Consider the following 23,506-nt stretch of genomic DNA (forward strand, 5'->3'; position numbering starts at 1 on the left):
CAACAGTTATTCTGTTGTGGTTTTCATATGTATGCATGCACAGCCACAACTGAATTATTCACGCTAGTATGTTCATTTGCATAGTTTAAAAAAATCTTTTAAATACCTAAGTTAGTGTGTTGCAGCAGAGATCATTTCATAGTACTGCTGTGTTAATTCAAGTGGAAGATCAAAGGTTGAATGCCAGATGTGGTCTTATACTCTCTAAGACTGATGTGGTCCATTACTCTTCAAGCTAATGAAGCCTGAAACCTCCTGTATCTTAGAATCATAGAATATCAGGGTTGGAAGGGACCTCACGAGGTCATCTAGTCCATCCCCCTGCTCAAAGCAGGACCAATTCCCAACTAAATCATTCCAGCCAGGGCTTTGTCAAGCCTGACCTTAAAACCCTCTAAGGAAGGAGATTCCACCACCTCCCTAGGTAACCCATTCCAGTGTTTCACCACCCTCCTAGTGAAAACGTTTTCCTTAATAGCCAACCTAAACCTCCCCCACTGCAACTTGAGACCATTACTCCTTGTTCTGTCATCTGGTACCACTGAGAACAGTCTAGATCCATCCTCTTTGGAACCCCCTTTTAGGTAATTGAAAGCAGCTATCAAATCCCCCCTCATTCGTCTCTTCTGCAGACTAAACAATCCCAGTTCCCTCAGCCTCTCCTCATAAGTCATGTGCTCCAGCCCCCTAATCATTTTTGTTGCCCTCCGCTGGACTCTCCAATTTTTCCACATCCTTCTTGTAGTGTGGGGCCCCAAGCTGGACACAGTACTCCAGATGAGGCCTCACTAATGTTGAATAGAGGGGAATGATCACGTCCCTTGATCTGCTGGCAATGCCCCTACCTTTACAGCCCAAAATGCCATTAGCCTTCTTGGCAACAAGGGCACACTGTTGACTCGTATCCAGCTTCTCGTCCACTGTAACCCCTAGGTCCTTTTCTGCAGAATTGCTGCCTAGCCATTCGGTCCCTAGTCTGTAGCAGTGCATGGGATTCTTCCGTCCTAAGTGCAGGACTCTGCACTTGTCCTTGTTGAACCTCATCAGGTTTCTTTTGGCCCAATCCTCTAATTTGTCTAGGTCCCTCTGTATCCTATCGCTACCCTCCAGCGTATCTACCACTCCTCCCAGTTCAGTGTCATCTGCAAACTTGCTGAGGGTGCAGTCCACGCCATCCTCCAGATCATTAATGAAGATATTGAACAAAACCGACCCTTGAGGCACTCCACTTGATACTGGCTGCCAACTAGACATGGAGCCATTGATCACTACCTGCTGAGCCCGACGATCTAGCCAGCTTTCTATCCATCTTATAGTCCATTCATCCAGCCCATACTACTTTAACTAACTTGCTGGCAAGAATACTGTGGGAGACCGTATCAAAAGCTTTGCTAAAGTCCAGGAATAACACATCCACTGCTTTCCCCTCATCCACAGACCCAGTTATCTCCTCATAGAAGGCAGTTGGGTTAGTCAGGCATGACTTGCCCTTGGTGAATCCATGCTGACTGTTCCTGATCACTTTCCTCTCCTCTAAGTGCCTCAGAATTGATTCCTTGAGGACCTGCTCCATGATTTTTCCAGGGACTGAGGTGAGGCTGACTGGCCTGTAGTTCCCCGGATCCTCCTCCTTCCCTTTTGTAAAGATGGGCACTACATTAGCCTTTTTCCAGTCATCCGTGACCTCCCCCGATCGCCATGAGTTTTCAAAGATAATGGCCAATGGCTCTGCAATCACATCCGCCAACTCCTTTAGGACCCTCGGATGCAGCGCATCTAGCCCCATGGACTTGTGCTTGTCTAGTTTTTCTAAATAGTCCCGAACCACTTCTTTCTCCACAGGGGGCTGGTCACCTTCTCCCTATACTGTGCTGCCCAGTGCGGCAGTCTGGGAGCTGACCTTGTTTGTGAAGACAGAGGCAAAAAAAGCATTGAGTACATTAGCTTTTTCCACATCCTCTGTCACTAGGTTGCCTCCCTCATTCAGTAAGGGGCCCACACTTTCCTTGACTTTCTTCTTGTTGCTAACATACCTGAAGAAACCCTTCTTGTTACTCTTAACATCTCTTGCTAGCTGCAACTCCAAGTGCGATTTGGCCTTCCTGATTTCACTCCTGCATGCCTGAGCAATATTTTTATACTCCTCCCTGGTCATTTGTCCAATCTTCCACTTCTTGTAAGCTTCTTTTTTGTGTTTAAGATCAGCAAGGATTTCACTGTTAAGCCAAGCTGGTCGCCTGCCATATTTACTATTCTTTCTACACATCAGGATGGTTTGTTCCTGCAACCTCAATAAGGATTCTTTAAAATACAGCCAGCTCTCCTGGACTCCTTTCCCCCTCATGTTATTCTCCCAGGGGATCCTGCCCATCTGTTCCCTGAGGGAGTCAAAGTCTGCTTTTCTGAAGTCCAGGGTCCGTATTCTGCTGCTCTCCTTTCTTCCTTGTGTCAGGATCCTGAACTCGACCATCTCATGGTCACTGCCTCCCAGGTTCCCATCCACTTTTGCTTCCCCTACTAATTCTTCCCTGTTTGTCAGCAGCAGGTCTAGAAGAGCTCTGCACCTAGTTGTTTCCTCCAGCACTTGCACCAGGAAATTGTCCCCTACACTTTCCAAAAACTTCCTGGATCTTCTCTTCCCACCTTACATGCCAGGCTTTGAATTTCTTGTGGGTGTGGTGGGGGAGGTGATAACTTTTCAGTTACCAGAGAATGTGAAGTAGGCAAGTGCTCACGTTTATAGGGATTGGTGCTTGTAATCTAGCTGGTGTCCAGAAAAATCTATTAAAGATTTTTTTATATTGAATTGAACCTAGATGAGTAGGTGCCAAGAATTGTGTTTTACGGGCTTGGCTACACTTGCGAGTTACAGCGAATTAAAGGAGCCACGGGCGCACTAGCTCACTACCCGTGCACACTGGCAAGGCATGTAGAGCACTCTGACTCCATGGCTAGAGCGCTCCTGGTACTCCACCTCAGAGAGTAGAATAACGTTGATGCGCCCCCACTGGAGCGCCCCAGCATTAGTGTGAACAAAGTGTTGCATTACTGCACTCTGATCAGCCTCTGGAAACGTCCCATAATCCCCTTAAGTCAAGTGGCCACTCTTGTCATTGTTTTGGATATGCCCTTTGAAATCTCCGTTTGACCGCCGGCTGCTTATCTGCTCCGAGACAAAGCAACCGTTACTGTGGAATGCTGTGTGAGAGAGAGAGAGGCGGGGGGGGGAGGGGAAGGTTTGCTGCTGTCTGAACTTACAAGACAGCATGCTGACAGGCTCTCAGCCCCCCAAAAACCCACTCTCTCTCCCCCCACATACACACAACACACTCCCTGTCACACTCCCACCCCACCCCCATTTGAAAAGCACATTGCAGCCACTTGCATACTGGGATAGCTACCACAATACACTGCTCTCTGTGGCCGTTGTAAGAGCTGCTAATGTGGCCACGCCAGTGCGCGGTCAGCTGTCAGTGTGGACAGACTACAGCGCTTTCCCTACTGCACTCTACGAAGGCTGGTTTAACTCAAACCGCTCCACATCTGCAAGTGTAGCCATGCCCTATATTGCACAATAGCTACTTCCATGAGTTGTTCTACAAGGAAATTTTTTCAGCTTTCCATTTGGTCTTGTGTAGGAATGGGTTGACTGTGAGAGGGTGCTTCTAAATCGCTGGTAACATTGGCTAGACAAAGGAGAATAATTATGAGTTCAGGTGGGTAAACAATGTAAGGCCATGATTCAGGAAAACGTCCCTATTCAGGAAAGCATCTAAGCATGTGCTTCAGTCCCAGTGAAGTCAATAGGCTAATGAATGGGGGTAAGTAAAATGTGAAGGCATCCTGAATTGGTATCTGATTAGGAAGTTGATTAGGCTCAGGAGCATGTCTGTATGACAGTAGCAGTATTTTCAATATTGAAGTAAAATACGTGTTGACCCTGGGAGGCTATTTAGAGTTGAGGGATGAAATGCTGTATTGTTTCCATCCCCAGTTACATATGATATGCTCTTAGTGGTGTTGGGTGACTACCAAAGGTCATTACTAAAGCTGTTTTCTTCTGCTTACAGGCATGGGTTGTGTAAGCTGTGGAATGGTTTGGCCACTATAACAGTGGTACTAGATTGATACAATAGGGCAGAAAAGTCTGGGGCAACATTCTTTTTAAGGGGGTTTGACTCTGACTCTGTTTGTTAGACACCTGGGCTGTTTTAACTTGTACTTCAGCGGTGGTTGTTTTCTGGTCTGGGGTGAGTGGATCTCTAGGTACATTATTGCATATTTAGACCTGGATAAATAAATAGTCTTACTAATTTAGGGTCAGATCCAAAGCATTTTAAAGGATCCCTTTGAATACAGCATGCTTTGAATGAGGTACTTTAGGATCATGCCCAAATTGCCTATTAAGCAGATGCTTGGCACACAAGTTGCTTTCTAACATCTCAAAACTCACCAGTCAGCTGTAACCACAGGAATCTTATAATTGTCTTACTTTTAATTTAATTTATATTGTAAATTGTTTTAACTAGATGTTATATCAACTGTAACCACTTTAGAATTGTACCTTTTTAATCAAGTGATGCTATTGTGAGTCTCTGAGCTTCTGCCAGGTTTGAATGGCATCACAATTCAAGTGGCGTTTAAACAGTTTTTAGGCTCTAACTTGCCTTGTATTTGCTTTCTGTGCACTTATCTTTTCTCTGAATCTAGGTTTACAGTTTTCCATTGAGTTGTGAGCTGTGCTCATTATATGTAGCAACTTTCAAGGTCTCTCTGTAGTTGTTAATGATTTGGAAGCTTATAAATAATTGAAATTGTTGGTTTAGCTTAGAAGTGCCATGTCAATATCATGGTATTTCTGAAACACAAAGGACTGTAGTTGAGTTGAAGTTGCTTTTCTTTTATTACAATAACTAAAATGTACATCTAGCTATCTAAATATAAAAGCTGACTTTGATATAGGTGATTTCAGTGTTTTAAATGTACTTATGCTATTTTCACATTCTGAGTGCTCAAATCTTATGGTGATGGGTGCTTCATAATTCCATTCATTTATTTTATTTGTATAGAGCCCCAGTCATAGGGGCTATGAGGAAGATCCATAGCTGGCATATATTGTCATAACTCTTCAATTGACTGATAATAACTTTCAGCAACTCAGGATCTGGCTTGGCAACTAGAGTGTACTGCTGTCTAAAGTTCCTTTTAAAACCAGATCCTGCAATAGAGAAGTTAAGGAAATACCAGGAAGAGGCAATGGGGAAATTCCGACGTTATATAAGCCTGTGAGTTATATAAAGAATTAATATACCATAAAAATTTACAAAAGGCAGAAATCATATTCACTGTCATAATTTTTGTATTTGATACTGAGATTAGATAGTTTTATTGCAAATTTGATTTAACTGGTTGTCTTATCAAGGCAAGATATCAAGTATTTGTATTCACAATAGGCTAAATCTAAGGTTTGGGCTAAAGTTAACCTATTGCAGTAAGAAAATACTTAACTGTGTAGTAAAATTTTCTGTTAAATGTTTATAGAATGTTTTGAAGACTTAAAGTACTATAAGCGCATATTTATTACAGATTTGATTCAAAAATTATTTTAAGGTGTTACCCTAACCAGTCTAGTAAGACTTTAACTTGAAAAAAAGTTGTTTTTTTTTTTGTTAATTATCCAGGAGAGAGAGAGAGAGAGACACACCCACCCACCAGTCATGGATTCTGAACCTGTAAACAAACTTAGAGAAAAGATCTGCTTTAAAAAGAGTTAAAGTAGTTTAATAATAGATACCTAGTCCTGTGTCCTGCCAATTTTTATGATGTAACAATTGTTTTTTTCTAAACTTCAAAATATTTCTCTCTCCTATTGCTGTATTAAAAAAACCTCACAAATACAAATGGAGAAGCTGGCTATATGGTGGAAACAATGAAAATGATGATACACAAAGTAATGCCAAATGCAAAGAGTAAGCAAGCTGGAAAAATAGAAATACGTCTTCTCTAATCGTTTAGTTAGAGTAATTTTGGTGACTCATGGTAGTAGTGGGGGAAAGTTTTCAGACAAGTGTGTCTTTTTAAGTTGACAGTATCCCTTTAACGTTAAATATGTTTGTAACTTTTAGCTATATAATTCAGTATTATCCCTTTCAGTGTAATATGAAATCTGAACTTACTCACAGATATGCAGGTGTGCATGTGCAGGAGCTGATTATACAAGTTAGTACAGCTGCTCACTCACCTATGCACAGTTTAACCTTTTGTATAGATCAGTGATTCTCAAACTGTGGGTCGGGACCCCAAAGTGTGTCATGACCCTGTTTTAATGGGGTCACCAGGGCTGCTGTTAGACTTGCTGGGGTCTGGGGCTGAAGTCTGAGCCCCACTGCCTGGGGCCTAAGCTGAAGCCTGAGGGCTTCAGCCCTGGGTGGCAGGGCTCAGTTAAAGGATCCCTGCTTGGGGCTGCAGCCCTTGAGCTTCAGCTTTGATACCCTCTTCCCCCACCCCCCCACCCCCCCCCCCCCCCCCCCCCCCGCCGCCGGGGTGATGAGGCTCGGGTGGGCTCAGGCTTCGGTCCCTCTCCTGGGGTCATGTAAGTAATTTTTGTTGTCAGCAGGAGGTCATGGTGCAATGAAGTTTTGAGAACCCCTAGTATAAATTATGCACTATACTCCCACAACAGGCTGTAATTGTAGTTGCTAAATGGATTTTTACAAATAGTTATATTCAGACTTCAAGGGCATCTTCTTTATACTAGTCAGTAGAATGACAGAATCACAGAAGTCATCAAGTCCAGCCCCTTCGCTGAGGCTGGACCAAGTAAACCTAAATTATGCCTGACAGATATTTGTCCAACCTGTTCTCAAAAACCTCGAATAAAGGTAATTCTATAGCCGCCTCTGGAAACCTATTCCAGACCTTAACTAACCTTATAGTTAGAAAGTTTTTCCTAATATCTAACCTAAATCTCCCTTGCTGCATATTAAGCCGAGTACTTCTCCTCCAATCTTTCATGGACATGGAGCATAATAGATCACAGTCTTCTTTAAATAAGCCCTTGACACATTTGAAGGCTATCAGGTCCCCAGTTAGTTGTCTTTTCTCAAGACTTAACATGCTCCGTTTTTTTAACTTTTTCGCATAGATCAGGTTTTCTAAACCTTTTGCCATTTCTGTTGCTCTTCTCTAGATTCAATTCAGTTTGTCCACATCTTTCCTAAAGTGTGGCACACAGAATTGGATGCAGTACTCCAACTGAGGCACCAGTGCCGAGTGGAGTGGGACAATTACCTCCCAGATCTTATGTATGACACATCTGTTAATATGAAGCTTTTTCACAGCTGAATCATATATTGTTCATCACTACAATTTGTGAATCACTACAACCCCCAGATCTTTTTCATCAGTACTGTGACCTAGCTAGTTATTCCCCATTTTGTAGTTGTGTATTTGATTTATTTTTTTCCTTTCTACTTGTAGTAATTTACACTTGTCTTATTGAATTTCATTTTGTTGATTTCAGAGCAGTTCTCTAATTTGTCAAGATCATTTTGAATTCTAATCCTGTCCTCCAAAATTCTTATGACCCCTCCCAGTTTGGTGTCTGCATATTTTCTAAATATATTCTCCACTCCATTGCCTAAATCATTAATGAAAATATTGAATAGTATCTGACACAGGACTGATCCCCTCTGGTACCCCATTAGCTATATCCTCCCAGTTTGACATTGATAAGTACAGTAGAACCTCAGTTACAAACTGACCAATCAACCACAGGCCTCATTTGGAACTGGAAGTACACAATCAGGCAGCAAAGGCCAAAACAAAAACAAAAAAACCCCCACAAATACTGTATAGTACGGTGCTTTGTTAAACATAAACTACTAAAAAAATGGGAAAGTGGTTTTTTTTTTGTTTTTTTTAAGATGACTTGATAAGGTAAGGAAACTGTTTCTGTGCTTGTTTCATTTAAATTAAGATGGTTAAAAACACCATTTTTCTTCTGCAGTGAAGTTTCAAAGCCGTATTAAGCCAATGTTCTGTTGTAAACTTTTGAAAGAACAACCATAATGTTTTGTTCAGCGTTACGAACGTTTCAGAGTTAAGAGCAACCTTCATTTCCTAGGTGTTTGTACTTCTGAGATTCTACTGTACTCTTCGAGGTTTTTAAACCAGATGTACATTCACCTTATAGTAATTTCATCTAGATCATATTTCCCTAGTACATTGTTAATCTAAAGCAATGTTATTTCATAAGTACCTACTGTCTTGTGTTAAAACAATTTTACTTACCCAAACTCTTCATGTTATGTTTGCACATAGTAGGGTTGATAATTGCCTATTTTTATTTTGACTTTCTGCCCAATCATTGATGATATTAATTGAAAACTCTACCTGGATTAACAAAAATGTTTAATTTCTCTCAAACACATACTGTAGATGTAATGGGTAAAATTCTGGCCCCAGTGCAGTCAGTGATGACTTTTCAATGTGTGCATATACCATATAATCATTTCTGCTTTTTCCTTTCAGGTTTATTATATTATGCTGGCCATGGCTATGAAAACTATGGGAACAGTTTCATGGTTCCAATTGATGCCCCAAATCCCTATCGGTCTGCAAACTGTTTGTGCGTGCAGAATATACTCAAACTGATGCAGGAAAAAGAGACTGGGCTCAATGTGTTTTTACTGGATATGTGTAGAAAAAGGTAGGATTTCTAGTCTTGAAATGCTTACTGTAAATTGTAACTGTGGATTAATCAGTTTCCTTTTCGTGGGGGGGGGGGGTGAAGAAGGCTAGAGTGACTACAGATCTCATTACTTTCAGACACAAAGTGTGAAACTCCTATTTTCTTTAGCTTTCACACAGCAACAGCAAATTACTACTGGAGAAGTGGGGAGCATACTTAAAAAAACAAACAAAACCCAGCCAACCAAAAAAACAAACCAAATAATCAGCTGCCTCCAGGGAATAGGGAGGAAGCTAGAACCACACGTGGAACTTCATGCTATAAATGTTTTTGTGAGTAATTAGGTGGATGGAGGTTGGAGAGAATTTCTAGCTCCAGTGGGTTCTGAGAGATCTTAGAGACTGCTCCAAAGCCTATTGAAGTCATTTGGAATCTTTCAGTTGACTTAACTGCGGTTTGGATCAGGCCCCATGTGAAAACATGAAGGTGGTAATTCAGCTTATTATGTATTTTTGCATACAAATACAACCTATCCACTCAACAGGTTAAAGAGAAATGTACTAAAGCATCAAACTAGCTAGATAAAACTGATAAGAGTTTTAAGTCAGCAGAGATTTCTGCTGTCTGCTGCATCATAAGACTGCTGTGGCTGGAAGATTTTGTGTTAAGAGCCACTTCAGTTAATATGTAGAAACCTTTGATAATATGGAACTGATGCAAAGTCCTTCATTTCAGACATTTTTGAAGACAAATAGATTTTTGTTGACTCCTTTTATGCCAGTGATACTGGATGATGCTTTCTCCTGCCTCCTGAAAAATATACACCTCTACCCCGATATAACGCTGTCCTTGGGAGCCAAAAAAATCTTACTGCGTTATAGGTGAAACCGCGTTATAGCGAACTTGCTTTGATCTGCCAGAGTGCGCAGCCCTGCCCCCCCGAAGCGCTGCTTTACCGCGTTATATCTGAATTCTTGTTATATCGGGCCGCGTTATATCAGGGTAGAGGTGTATATGCAAGTTTAAAAAAATTGAAAGGTTTAGCAGATTTATTTTAATTTAAAGAATCTTAGTTGACTTTCTCCACATCATTTCATGTATATAGTTGGGATTATGTTTTCCAATATGCATTACTGTTTATCAACATTGAATTTCATCTGCCTCTTTGCGGCCCAGTAACCCAGTTTTGTGAAACAGTGAGGTGGCAAAGTTTGCTTTGGACTTAACTGTCTTGAGTAATTTTGTATCCCCTGCAAACTTTTCCACCTCACTATTTAGCCTCTTTTCCAGATCATTTATGAATATGGTGAACAGCACTAGTCCCAGTATGGATCCTTGGGGGACCTGGCCATTTACCTTTCTCCATTGTGAAAACTGACTATTTATTCCCACCATGGGTTAAAAGATAGAAAACAAGTTACCTTTTATCCCATTACTGCATAGTTAGCTTAAGAGCCTTTGATGAGGAACCTTGTCAAAGGCTTTCAGAAAAAGTCCTACACCACAGCCACTGGATCACCCTTGTCCGCATATTTTTTGACAACCTCAAAGAATTCTAATAGATTGGTGAGGCATGATTTCCCTTTACAAAGGCTGTGTTGATTCTTCCCCAACATATTGGATTCATCTGTGTGTTTGATAATTCTGTTCTTTACTATATTTCAACCAATTTGCCTGGTATTGAAGTTAGGTTTACTGGCCTGTAATTGCCAGGATCACCTCTGGAGCCTTTTTCAAAAATTGGTGTTACTTAGCTATCCTCCAGTCATCTGGTTACATACCACAGTTAGTAGATCTGCAATTTCACATTTGAGTGCCTTCAGAACTCTTGAGTGAATATCATCTAGTCCTGGTGACTTATTACCAGAGAGATTATTCCTCATGACTGCTACAGTGTTTCCAGAGCCTGTGAACTTCATTGCTAATGTAACATTAATAACCCAATTAAACGTCACATTCCAATGGCCAAAACAAAAATGTCTGTAAGAAATATGGCAGATTTTCACATCTCAACCTTGCTGATGTTTCTTTTTGAAAAGAAAAACCATCCAGTTTTCATTAGCCTAAAATGACTGACAGTTTCCAGTGGTTTCAAAGACTTCTTGCTAGGACCATGGCCAAATTCAACAGCTGTTAATATGAGGTGCTCTCATCTAGTCAATGCGTAATATTAGTTTCATGAAAATGTTGATGCAGCTAATTTTGTTTACCATCAGTGGATTCATTCCTGATTAAAGAAAGAAAAGAGAGAAAAATTATCTGTTTTTCTATGACGTACACTGTAACACTTGCATGATTGGATTGTCAGAGTCACATTCTGTACTTTCGTTTCCATTTATTATAGAAATGAGTATGATGATACCATTCTAATCTTGGATGCCCTGAAGGTTACAGCTAACATCGTTTTTGGATATGCAACGTAAGGAAACTTCCTCCAGCCCCACCTGATTGCAAGGCCAGAAGGGACCACTGTGGTCATTTAGTTGACTTTTTAAAAAAATAGTCCATTCAGTAGTGTAAGAGCACCAGTAACTCATCTCTAATATATGTTCCTATGCTATCCCTGGTCTATTTATATGAATTATTAAAATTGCCCTTAATTCTGTCTTGATATTTTAGAGATCTACTGGCTACGGCCAGGTCTACACTAAACAGTTAGATCGACCCAAGTGAATCGCTCAGGGGTATGAAAAATCCACACCCCTGAGTGACTGTTGTTAAGCCGACCTAACCCACGGTTAGATGTTGCTAGATCAAAGGACAGATTCTTCTGTCAGCCTAGCTATTGTCTCTTGGGGAGGGGGATGAACTACAGAAATGGGAGAACCCCTCCTGTTGCTGTAGTGTGTATCTACACTGAAGTGCTATAGCAGCTCAGGTGCAGCTATAGCGTTTTAAGTGTAGACATAGCCTGAGTGTAGACATATCAAATGTATATTTTAATAGGTTTATTTGCTGTTCCCCATTCAAATGTGAGGTACTGCCCTCAAAAGCAGTAGACGCTACAGCTCATCTCCCTAACTTGCTGAATGACTCACCTGCAATTATTTTAATAGTCAACTTCAGGGATGCTCCCGCTCATTTTTAATAAACATTAGTTTGATATTAAAAACTATGGAGAAATAGAAAAGTTTATTCCATATGCCCATAATGATTGAAATATGTTTATTTGTGACAGATGGCAATTTCCTACAGTATCCTGAATATGAATTTTATTGAATTAGGTTTAATACCTGTGGAGTCATTGTATTAAAAATGCGATTGTTTGAGTTGTAGGATTGTATGTAATTTTTCTAGGGACGTGACCAATTTAAATGCTAGGAACTTCAAAGAACTGTTTGGGACAACACATGAGAAGTGGGTTTTCTAGGAAGTACAGGGAGACCTTTTGGAGCCACTCCCTAGGGAGAAAAACCCACTGTCTACAGTTTGTCTGTTCCTGAAAACTCCAGCTCAAAGACCCCCTGAACTATATGAGGGATGGAATAAACTTTTCATGAGGGTGCTAGTTTTGAGCTAAGGCTGTTATGAACTTGTAACCACAAAAGAGACCCTTTGGGAAGGTCTAGGGGGCTTCAAGGACTCGCCTTTCAGAGCCCATCTTGGGTGAGATCCAGTAAGCTTATTAGCATGCATGTGGGTTCTTTTACTGTATTGAATGTTTTCTCTAAAGATTATACCTAAGAATAAAATAGGCTTGCATAGGAAGTGCTGTGTGTAATTAATAACTCTGGCAATTGCACTGTTCAACATCTCTGAGGAGAAAGACAAAGCAGATATGCTTAGGCAATCTGACTTTTTTGGGGAATTCACAGTATAATCAGAGAGCTATGCAACCTGGAAATAGCCTGGTCAGGAGGAATTGAAATGCATATCTCTACCCAAGAGAGGTGACAGCCAGGGAACCTGAAGTTGAGAATGAGGGCCCTTGCTGGACTATAGAGGGGGAATACAGATGCAGTTGCCCTGAACTATGACATGTCATGTCTTACCATAGCCATGTTGGTCCCAGGACATGAAAGAACCACAGAAACCCAAAGGAATTGATGGCTTTTCCCATATAACTGCCATCTTACACAAAGACTACAAGTTCAGTGTCTGAGGGGACAGAGAAGTGCAGTTTAACTTTTTTTACTGAGTGTCAGAACACATTTTAAATTTATTTTTATATATATATATGTGTGTGTGTGTGTGTGTGTGTGTGTGTGTGTGTGTGTGTGTGTGTGTTTTACAGTAACAATAAATGGGTTTCGTTATCTGAGCTACAGCACTTAGAATGGTTGCAAGTTGTTCTTCCTGGGGTTGCAAAGATCAAAGTTAATTCTGTAATTCCAGTATTTTGAAGTGGTTGTATAAAGTTTAGATTAACAGTTTCAGGATAGCATCCAATTATTGTGGATTTAATATGGCAAATACAAAAGCATTCAGCTGGTAAGTGGTCAAGAGTTTTACCAAACTAGGAGGTATTAAGGGAATTTATACCGGCACATTTTTCAGACACTGCTTTGGGACTGTCCTCCAAGATAATTTGTTCAAGGAGCAATAATACTTTAGGTTGATCTTGCCTCATTCCTGTGATTTGGTAGTAAAGATGAACTCTTCACAAATGAATTGTTTGTAAACGTATATTGCATTTCTGTGAAGACCAGATTAACTAGGTTCTAAATACAGCTTAGTCTTCATACAGCAGTTCCTTATTTCATGCAGCATTCTTTTCACATTCATACATGTCTTGTAAAATATTACTAATTTATCACTGTCGATCTCTTTGTTTTGTTGTTGCTCTTATATTTATTATTTATTATACTTTAAAGATGCCAAGGAGCAGAAGCTTTTGAAATTCAGCACTCTGGGTTAGCCAATGGAATTTTCATGAAGTTCTTGAAGGAACGCATGTTAGAGGACAAGAAGATTACTGTGTTACTTGATGAAGTTGCAGAAGGTGAAAGCAACCTACATTTTAACTTCCCTTAGCATCCAGTTTACCAAAAAAATCATTTTTTTTTAAATCTAAAACTCCTCTTCTACACTGAGTGTTCTTCACTTCCTTCTCTAAATTCTTATTACTGCGCTGTGTAAACCCACCATCAAATGCAGCTACCTCTTGTGTAAAAACTGAAACATCTTAATAAAAACCCCTGTCTGTACACTGATTTTTGCTCCTGTGGGATGCAGGGTGCTATACATTCAAATGTACTTTGTTGTGTGATGGAATTTGTATTTCATTTGTTGCTTCAAAAGCTCGGTATTGAAGCATGTTTAAGGCTTTCCTTCCAGGAAAATCTTCAAGTGCATGAAGGAAAAAGCATGTTTAATATCTAATATTTCTGAACATGGCTAGGGTTTAATATGCAAAAAAAAGTCCTTTCATTTTCACTTACTATTTCAAGTGAGACAGAATTGGGATATATATTTGTTTATCTTTGAAGCATTTCAGAAGCATACCTTACCATAATAGCCCTGCTATTGATGAGCCACTATAATATGGCGTTCATATTGCTTATTCGAAGTTTTTGTGAGTATGCATCTCTCATCAGAGTTTACAGGTGATTATATGGTCACGAAAATCACTCTCCTTTGTCATGTGGTCTCTGGATGTGACTGCTAGCCCAATTGATTTGTCTGGAGACAGACTAGTTAGGGTTGAATTCTATGTGTGTCATACGGTATTAATACCACATCTGTTGGCATAACCAGTATTTACTGACTAGACTACAATGCAGGACCCTATTCATGTGGTCCTGCATTGTACTCCCTGTGGTGTTGATGGGAGTATTGCCTGAGTGAGTGTGCTGAAGAGAATGTCTTGGTTGAGAGTGAGCATTCTTTCAAAGCATAGAAAGGTAGACAAGAGCATTTACATGATGGATTATATGCACAGATGTCTTTTTTTTTTTTTTTTTTTTTTTTTTTTTTGTAGTACATAAGTCCACTGGCTTTTCAATAAAAATATTGTCCAGGTCTCCCAACAGCTGGAGACTTAAAATCTGTATAATGGGCCACATTCTTCTGTCAGTTCCACTCAGTGAGGCTACAGGGTTGTAAGTAAAGACAGAATTTGGCTCAGTGTGCATATCTGACAAGGATTCATAAATCAGAAAAGTCCAAACCAGATATCAAATATGCAACCAAATTGGTTTGCTGTTGACAAGACAGACTGTAGAAAATGTGTTACAAAAGTTAAAACAATTCAGTTTTAACGTGCCAGCGCGATAGGGAGAAAAAGAAAATGATGATGATTGTGGAGCATGAACACATGCAGTGCACATGTGCTGCATGATTAACAATTTTGCCACCACCAATTGAGATATGACTTACCCATGCCACTAGAGTGTGGATCTATAGATGATAGTTACTTTTCAGTTGCTACTTCCTTGCCTCTCTTGCATTTTTCCCCACCTGGCTTATCTTCTGTTTAACTAGATATGAAAATATGGAATGATAGGTCATGGTTTTAATATTTTTATTAAGTTTCATGAGAAGCTTTGTACGTACACAGGACTATTATAAGAAAATCTTGACTACTATTCAAGACAAATCAGAGTTTTAGCTATTAAAACTTAAAATGATCACAAACTTCAGGATTTCAGCTGATTATGTGTGTGTGAGGGAATATGTAGGAGTCTTTCTTTTCTTAATGTACAGCATTTCACAACTGACTAGGCGCTATCATAGAGTGTCTTTCCCTGACATTAGAAATTTTATTACTACTACTTTAACACTTACATAGCTGCAAAGGAGAATACAGGGCACAGAATGAAGATACAGGGTCTGTTTCTCCTCTCATGCTGGTTGGAATTTTAAAATAACTATACTGAAGTTAATGGGTTCACACCCATGTAAGTGAGAAGAGAATGAGGCACATCTTTTCTCCTTGAGGATGTTAAAGTCCAGGTTATGTATGGGTCACGACCCTGTGAAGGATAGGATCAGGTAACGTGATAGAGCTATTAATTATTGTCAGAAACAGCATATTGGACTAGATGTATTGATGTACTGATCAGGTATGGCAAATGTTACATTCCAAAGGAAAATACATTGACCACTGTTCAATAATGTATATAATGTTTAATCCCAAACTTGAATAGTCCACCTATATGAATTCACGATTTATAAACCTTGATTTTAATTCAAATCACTCTTTAGCTATTGGTCTTAATCGTATGCACACCAAAAACAGCTGGAGGAAAAAAAAGCAACCTTAGAGTTGTTTCATTTAAATGTATAGGCCTGCATTCAGCAAAGTACTGAAGAATGTGACTGAATAAGCTTAATGTTAGTCATGTTCTTCAGTACCCTGCTGAATCAGGGCCATACTGAAGCTTTTTTTTTTTTTTTTTTTTTTTTGTAAATGTGGAGGCATGTTGAAAATAGACACAGAAAAAATTGTTCTCTTCAGACATCTTGCACGCATTCCTTTGAGTGAATTTGAATAGCCAATCACTAAACCTCCCTGAAAGTGAGTTCATCATAGAAATGCGGACACAACCATAACACCAGGTTTCAGAGTAGCAGCCGTGTTAGTCTGTATCCGCAAAAAGAACAGGAGTACTTGTGGCACCTTAGAGACTAACAAATTTATTAGAGCATAAGCTTTCGTGGGCTACAACCCACTTCTTCATGTAGCTGCTTTAATTATAATTTCAGGAGCTTTGATTCCTACAAAACTATTTGTATCTTATCTTTAGATATGGGTAAGTGTCACCTTACCAAAGGCAAGCAGGCTTTGGAGATTCGCAGCAGTTTATCTGAGAAGAGAGCATTAACTGATCCCATTCAGCAAACAGGATCATCTGCAGAGTCTCTGGCACGGAACTTACAGTGGGCCAAAGCTCACGGTACAGTAAACTCTCTCTTCCAAAAGATCACCCTTTCAAGATGTTAATTTCATTATTAATTCTTTATCTCACTTGATATGCATAAATAATTCAATTGAAAATATATGTGGGCATAGTGTCTACTCCTTACTGTTGCTTTTTTCACTGGCTATAATATACTGAGTAGAAATGTGCCCAAGGAACAAAGTTCAGAGGACTGTTCAGATCTTGGAGGTTTTTGCTTGGGTTTATTTCTGGATTAAATTGTTATGAAAAATATGGGATGCTAAATTCACCTGATGTAAAGTAACTTCAAGAGCCGCATACCAGACATTATCCCTAACTTCTTTTTTTTTTTTTTTAAGCAAGAATAGTCTTTTATTTTTTTCCTGATAGGTTTGAATGTGGTATTGAATTGTCTGTAATGTATTTGAGCAGAAGATTAGTAGTCTGATAAGCTTTTGTTTCCTCTCTAATCCCTTTGCCACTTTTACAAGTTTATAGATTGGATAGGTGTCCAGTTTTATTTGAGCACCTAACTCCTATTTGTGTTTTTACAGTTTTCTCCCTTAGATATCTGTGGTTTAGGGATTTCATCCTTGGGCCTTTTTTTTTTAATTACTGCACAGGATAGAGAAACGTACTGGTTCTGCTATCAGAACCAGGGGTTTCAGGTTTTTTCATAGTCCCTGTGCAGATTCCTAGTCAGTCCACTTCATTTTTTTCCTTTTTATTTTTGGCCTTGTTCCATGCATAGGAAAATATCCACAAAGCCTTGTGGGCCACCAAAGACTTAGGCCTGGTCTAAACAGGCTTTTTTCCCCCCCCTCCCCGGTACTGACATAAACAACCCTAACTAAAATCGTTTTTTTTTTTTTAACTGATATATACATAAAAAAGTTTTATTCCCCTTCCTGTGTGCTAAGGATGCTTATACCAGTTTATTGATAGTAATAGGAAGGAAGGAGAACGTCCTTTTAGATCGCTGAAACAATGGCAGAAGCATGTTAGGCTTTCATTAGAATATTTTAAACCGGTTTATCCAAAATATTTATTTGCAGAACTTCCAGAAAGTATGTATCTTGACTTTAAGTGCGGTGTTCAGATTCAGCTGGGGTTCGCAGCCGAGTTTTCCAACGTCCTGATCATCTACACAAGGATAGTAAAGAAACCTCCTGAAATACTAGTTTGCAAAGCATATGTTACAGACTTCCCACTTGTAAGTGTTTCCTATTTGTGTTTCATGATTGCTCTGTATTTAAGTTAGTGGTTGTCTGCTTGTGCCAGACTACAGCTTTGGGGGGAAAAAATTCAAATTTGAATTCTGAACCAAGCAGAGGACGCATATATAAAACAAATCCTATGATTTTGTTGAAACTCTCTTCTTCCCCTTCCCTTCACATCCTGATTTCTGTTACTTGTTAGATCTAAATTAGGCCTGATCCTGCAAGGTGCTAAATGCCTGCAGTTCCTATTGAAGGGATCCGTCACTTAGGCCACGCTCCTATGAGTCACCACATACAGGTGCACTACTACCCTCATGGATCCCCACTGAAGTCGTCATAGCTAGAGAGCAGTGAATTGCAGGATTGAACCTTAAATTATAAACTCCCTAGGGAAGGAGCCTTGTTTTCTTATTCCTTTAAAGTGCCTAGCATGCTTTTGGTGCTGTCTAAATAGTGATTGTAAAGAGAATTACGTATTTGTGAATTAACATATTAAATAAGTGTCTTTCTCTCCTACAGTGCTATTACTATAGTACCACCATATACTATATTGGGAAGTGTTCAGCCCACCTGGTATTACAAGAGTATGAAGACAAGTTTCTTGCCCCTAAATAGCTTACACTCTAAGGCCTTGATCCTGCAAGTGCATGATCAGAAGTGCATGATCAGAGCCCCATGGAGATCAATGGCTCTGCATGGGCATTGGGCGTCTGCCTGTATAGATCCAAAGACCGATCAGGGCCTTAACAGGCAAAGTACAGAAGAAAGTGAGGGAGTGGGATGCAGTTGAAAGCCAAGATTCTAAGTAATAAAGTTTAGTCTGTATCTTATTGGATTCCACCTTTTTTGTTTTTTGTTTATTTCATTATGTCAATATTATTACTTCCCTGAGAGGGGCACAAGGGCACCTGGGTATCTTGGAAGAAATAGTGTTTTAATTTGAATTTATCAAAATGTACTAATTGTATAGCAGCTTTAGAACAATTGTTCTCTGAAAATGACACATTTAAGGGAAACTAATCAATTGTTCTAATGCTACCTTAGTATACTCAAATCTAGAAGAGGAAAGCTCTATTTTTTTATACTATTAGCTGTAGTAATAGGCAGCAGTCCAGCTGCTTGCGACAGCACCCTGAGTTTTGACCTCTTGGTTTGAAGTGGAACAATGATGGCTAGAGAGAGGAGGAAATACCTGAGAGGAGATGAAAAGGGGGGGGAATGAAACTTGCACATTTTTTTTTTTTTTTAGTTGTAAAAAATGGGGAAGGAATCCGCCTTCAGTTGCATTTTAGGAAGGCAAGAGATAAAACACAAACAACTACTCCTACATGAGACTGATGATGAATTAGGCAGCCTAGGTGACTCTCTCTAATATTAGTTGAATCTTGTATTAGGAATTTTTTTGTTAAGAAAAGGAAAACACTATTTTAATAAATTGTGTCGAAATAAGTTGTAAGTTGAACTCAAATCTTAAGCTACTTCACATAAAATACAAATGTTCCTTTTTATTTTCCTTTTCACATTGTTCTACTAGTTTTTTATACCTACAACTTAATTCTCACTTTTTTTTTTTTTTTTTTTTTGCAACAGGACTTGGATATAGATCCTAAAGAGGCAAATAAAGGGACTCCTGAGGAAACTGGCAGCTATTTAGTATCAAAGGATCTTCCCAAACACTGTCTCTACACTAGACTAAGTTCACTGCAGAAACTAAAGGTGGTTAATGTGTTATTTTTTGTCTCGCCCATTTGTTTATACAGTACAGGTTAATAATGTTGCTTCACAACTCCAGTAAAAGAGCTGGATTCTATATGTAATTGATATCATGGATACTGAATATTTTCAGTAATTGCCCAAAGCATACTCGCTCATTTAAACATTTATTCTAGCTGCTTAGAGAGAGAATGGCTAAGAGCACACTTCAGTGACTTGGCTCTGTAGCTGGCAGACTGAAAATATGTTCCAAAGAGAGAGCCAAAGGATATAAAATCATATTATTCCACAAGTCCCTTTTAAACACAGCTCTGGAAAATGTGCCTTGTAGGTTGAAAAGATTGATTGACTTCTCTGGAGGAATCACAGCACCTTGTACATATCATGTTTCCATGTCTATTTGCTCACTAAGCATGATGCCTTAAAGCAGAGCCATAAGTTGAGGTCATTAGTGAAAAGTGGAAATGTTATAAATCTCTTTACAATCCAGCCTGTGCCCTTGAACCCATCGTGTTTTAAAGCACTCTCAGTTTGCATAGTTAAAATGTTGCTGTTAAAGGATCAGAAGTGGACTATAGGATTTTCAGGACTTTAGCATCTCTGTTGTATATGATCTACTGTATTTGCTTTCCAACACATTATGCCAGAGGGTAGCACGAACACTTCTAGAAATTGCAAAAACTTGGACGTGGGTGGGATAAAGAGTGCCATACTGACGAGTGCCGCCTTATCCTGCTGCCAGCAGGTTTATAAATCAGGATCACCCCTGAGTTAGTGTTACCCCAAAACCCCATATTCATTCAAGCAAGGTGCAAATGGCACCTTTATACTCTTATTTCTTTTGTGGTGGAAAGATGTTGCTGAATTTGGTTACCTAAAATTCAAATGAAATTTGGAGGGGAAGAAAGAAATCATCCCATGACTATACCTGCAGTACTCCTCCCAGTGCTTTTGTAGTTGTTTCATTTAACAGAATTTCACCCATAGAGTGACAGGGGAAAGTCTTTTCTGTTAAAGAAACAGCTAGTGCTCTGACACATGGTTGAGGGGAAAAGATTTGGGGACACGAGGTCTCTGGGTGTTAAGCTTAGCTATATTTAAACACAGTCTGAAGTAAGTGTGCGAAATTTTGCAGTGAGTTTACATCTTTTGCAGCCTCATTGATTCCAGTGAGAGTGTACTGAGTATAAATCAGTGCAGAATTTGGCCCTGTGTGTGTGGTATACATTTAACTGCAAGGCTTATGGCACTTCAGCAATTATGCTATTATAGGTCTATTTGTTATTGTACTTTAAATGTGTTAATTGCTCCCTCAGACAAATAATCACTTTGTAAAAATTTTGTTTTACCATGTTTTTGGGGGAAGAAGTAATTTTATTGTCTGTCATTCACAGGAGCACTTGATCTTCACAGTTTGTCTGCATTATGAATATCCAGGAATAGATGATTCCCTGGATGAAAGGAAGGAGGTTAATGTTGGGAAGCCTCTTATTGCTAAATTAGGCATTCATCATGGATTTGAGGAAAATTGTTGCATGTCTAACAGACCTTTCCATACTCAAGCATCCACTCCTGTGGCAGCTGAATACTACCTCTCTCCTAATCACTGTCAACCAAATTCCTACCCAGGTGTTCACCATCCAAACTCTGCTCATTCAGACCATTTCAGGCAGCCAGAAGCATGCCATTGCAATGTGACTTTGAATGTGCTAACTTCAAGACAAGAAGTATGGACTTGCTCATCCCACATAAGAAAGAATAATATACCAGTAGAGACAACTGATGACACTGTTGACCTGGGATTCAGCTTCTCCAGCAGCCTCAGATTATCTAAAAAGCAGTAGCTATCATCTCTGCTGAATGTACAGGAGCATCAATCGTGGGCTAAGGCACTCCAGCACTGATTGTACATTCTCTGCGGTGTGTTCATGTTTTGAGAGAAGGCAGTACTGGGAATTGTGGGTTGGGTATGGGTTAGTATATTCTCTCCTTGGAAACTTCTCAGATCCAAAGAGACAAGAATGGAATATAAACTAATTCTTCACTCCTGAATTTTTTTCAGCAGTGAAGATGGGTGTGGGGTAATCATGGGGAGCTGGTGGCAGGAAAGATGGGGCGGAGAGAAGCTTGAGCTGGGTACATGGGAGCCCCACAGGAACTAACCAGCAGGCACCCTGTTATTGGCTGCAACTGTGCCAGCCAGCAAAAGAACAGAGCAGCAAGCATGTAGCATTGAGATGAAGTTGCATGTTTGTGGTGGGGAGGAGATGCACAGCAGAGGCCTTGTTCTTGTATCACAGGCTCTCTAGGAATACTGAATCCTTGATCTCCTCAGCTGTTGCTGACATGTCTCTATAATGACACATCCGTCTTAAAAGGCATGCATAATGGACCTGTTTCTAATCTTGATTTTTAGTTTACAAAGGGATCAGTTTTCCTGTGCAAAAACAAAATGGAAAAAATAGCAGGCAGAGGAGAAGAGAGGGAAAGCAGTAAAAAGAATGTCCACATTAATGAAACTAAGCTATACGTATACTTTTATAAATGTAATTAAAATAGCATAGTAATCACTATATGATAAATAGATTTTTAGACTTTCCTGTTCTAACCTGCTCCATCAGTTGAGTTTAACATTCTAATTTTCCTTTTATTTAAAAAATGGGACCTTCCAATTTCTTTAAAAGTCATAGATTCTAGGACTGGAAGGGACCTCGAGAGGTCATAGAGTCCAGTCCCCTGCCCTTATGGCAGGACCAAAATGTTTGTGTGCAAGCAGAGCATGTCATACCATTCATAGATTCCAAGAGTAGTAGGTACCATTGTGATCTAGTCTGACCTTCTTTATAATACAGGACATAGAATGTCCCCAAAATAATTCCTCTTTGAACTGGAATATGTCTTAAAAAAAAAATCCATTTTTTATCTTAAATTTGTCCGTGATGGAGAATCTATCTTAACCTTTGATAAATTGTTTCAGTGGTTAATTGCCCTCACTGTTTAAATTTTTGCACCTTATTTCCAGTCCGAATTTGTCTAGCTTTAACTTCCAAATGTTAGATCTTGTTATGACTACTAGGCTGAAGAGCTCATTATCAAATATCTGTTCCCCAGGTAGATACTTATAGAGTGTGATGAAGTCATCCCTTAACCTTCTTTTTGTTCAACTAAACAGATTGAGCTCCTTGAGTCTATCACTGTAAGGCTTGTTTTGTAATGCTTTAATCATTCTCATGTTCTTTTGTGAACCCTCTCCAATTTATCAACATCTTTCTGTGGAACTTTGATGTCCAGTGCTTGGAAGAAATCAACAGATGACTGAAGAGCAGTAGGCTCAAGCTCAATGCAGGAAAGACAAAAGCAATGGTGGTAGGAAAGGGGAAAATGTTTTCAAGAATGGGCAAATAAAGTAATATCGCCAATTCTTAAGGACACTATACCACAAATCACTGAGGTGGAATGAAGCTACAGAATCATGCTGGATGCCTCACTACAGATTGTTAGAGTGGTGAGAAACTCCTTCTTGCACCTTTTGGATCAAATATTTGGAAGCTCTTCCAAACTGTTACAGCTTTGTTGCTAACTGACTTCTGAAGAGATGGTCGTTTCCTCTCCAGGACTACCACTAGGTTTACATTTTTAAAATAAGCGTTACCCCATTTGTTGTTTTGGAGTAGAGATATGAGGCTAAATTTAAGCCCTAAGTTTGTTTAGCATTAATATAAGCGCACATATAACATAGAGGCCTATATTCAGTCTGGCAAGCCCTGGTAAAAGCAGGAGTAATTTGTGCCTGATGTATGATGGCTGGGTGAGGATTTGAGCTAAAATATGTGAATGATGCTCCTGCACACCAGGCTCTGCTCTGGAATCATACACATGCCTGCTGTGGTGTTACAAAAATAGCCCTGCACATTCCCCTCAAGGCCAAAACTAGTTCCTTTCTTATTTTCCAGATAAAAACCTTACCCACAAATGTGAAATTCCCAGCTACCTAATGCAAACTCATCCAAGTGATATGAAGGATAAGAATCTCATCCAAGTCAGGCTGCAAAAGGTGT

General features: G+C 39.6%; 1 protein-coding gene across 1 annotated transcript in view; it reads left to right on the top strand.

Annotated features, from left to right (window-relative positions):
* The window catches only part of MALT1 (MALT1 paracaspase), a 68,452-nt gene extending 46,162 nt beyond the window's left edge, over positions 1 to 22,290 (top strand). The window contains exons 7-13 of the mRNA XM_029910908.1: positions 8,533 to 8,710; positions 11,037 to 11,111; positions 13,507 to 13,634; positions 16,381 to 16,530; positions 17,571 to 17,728; positions 19,326 to 19,451; positions 20,843 to 22,290. Coding sequence (XP_029766768.1) covers positions 8,533 to 8,710; positions 11,037 to 11,111; positions 13,507 to 13,634; positions 16,381 to 16,530; positions 17,571 to 17,728; positions 19,326 to 19,451; positions 20,843 to 21,292 — 1,265 coding nt within the window. The 3' untranslated portion in view covers positions 21,293 to 22,290. The remainder of the gene's footprint in view (positions 1 to 8,532; positions 8,711 to 11,036; positions 11,112 to 13,506; positions 13,635 to 16,380; positions 16,531 to 17,570; positions 17,729 to 19,325; positions 19,452 to 20,842) is intronic.
* The last annotated feature ends 1,216 nt before the right edge of the window (positions 22,291 to 23,506 follow it).

The sequence above is a fragment of the Terrapene carolina genome, unplaced genomic scaffold (assembly GCF_002925995.2).
Source record: "Terrapene carolina triunguis isolate 2854851 unplaced genomic scaffold, T_m_triunguis-2.0 Scaffold69, whole genome shotgun sequence".
NCBI classification, from domain to species: Eukaryota; Metazoa; Chordata; order Testudines; family Emydidae; genus Terrapene; species Terrapene triunguis.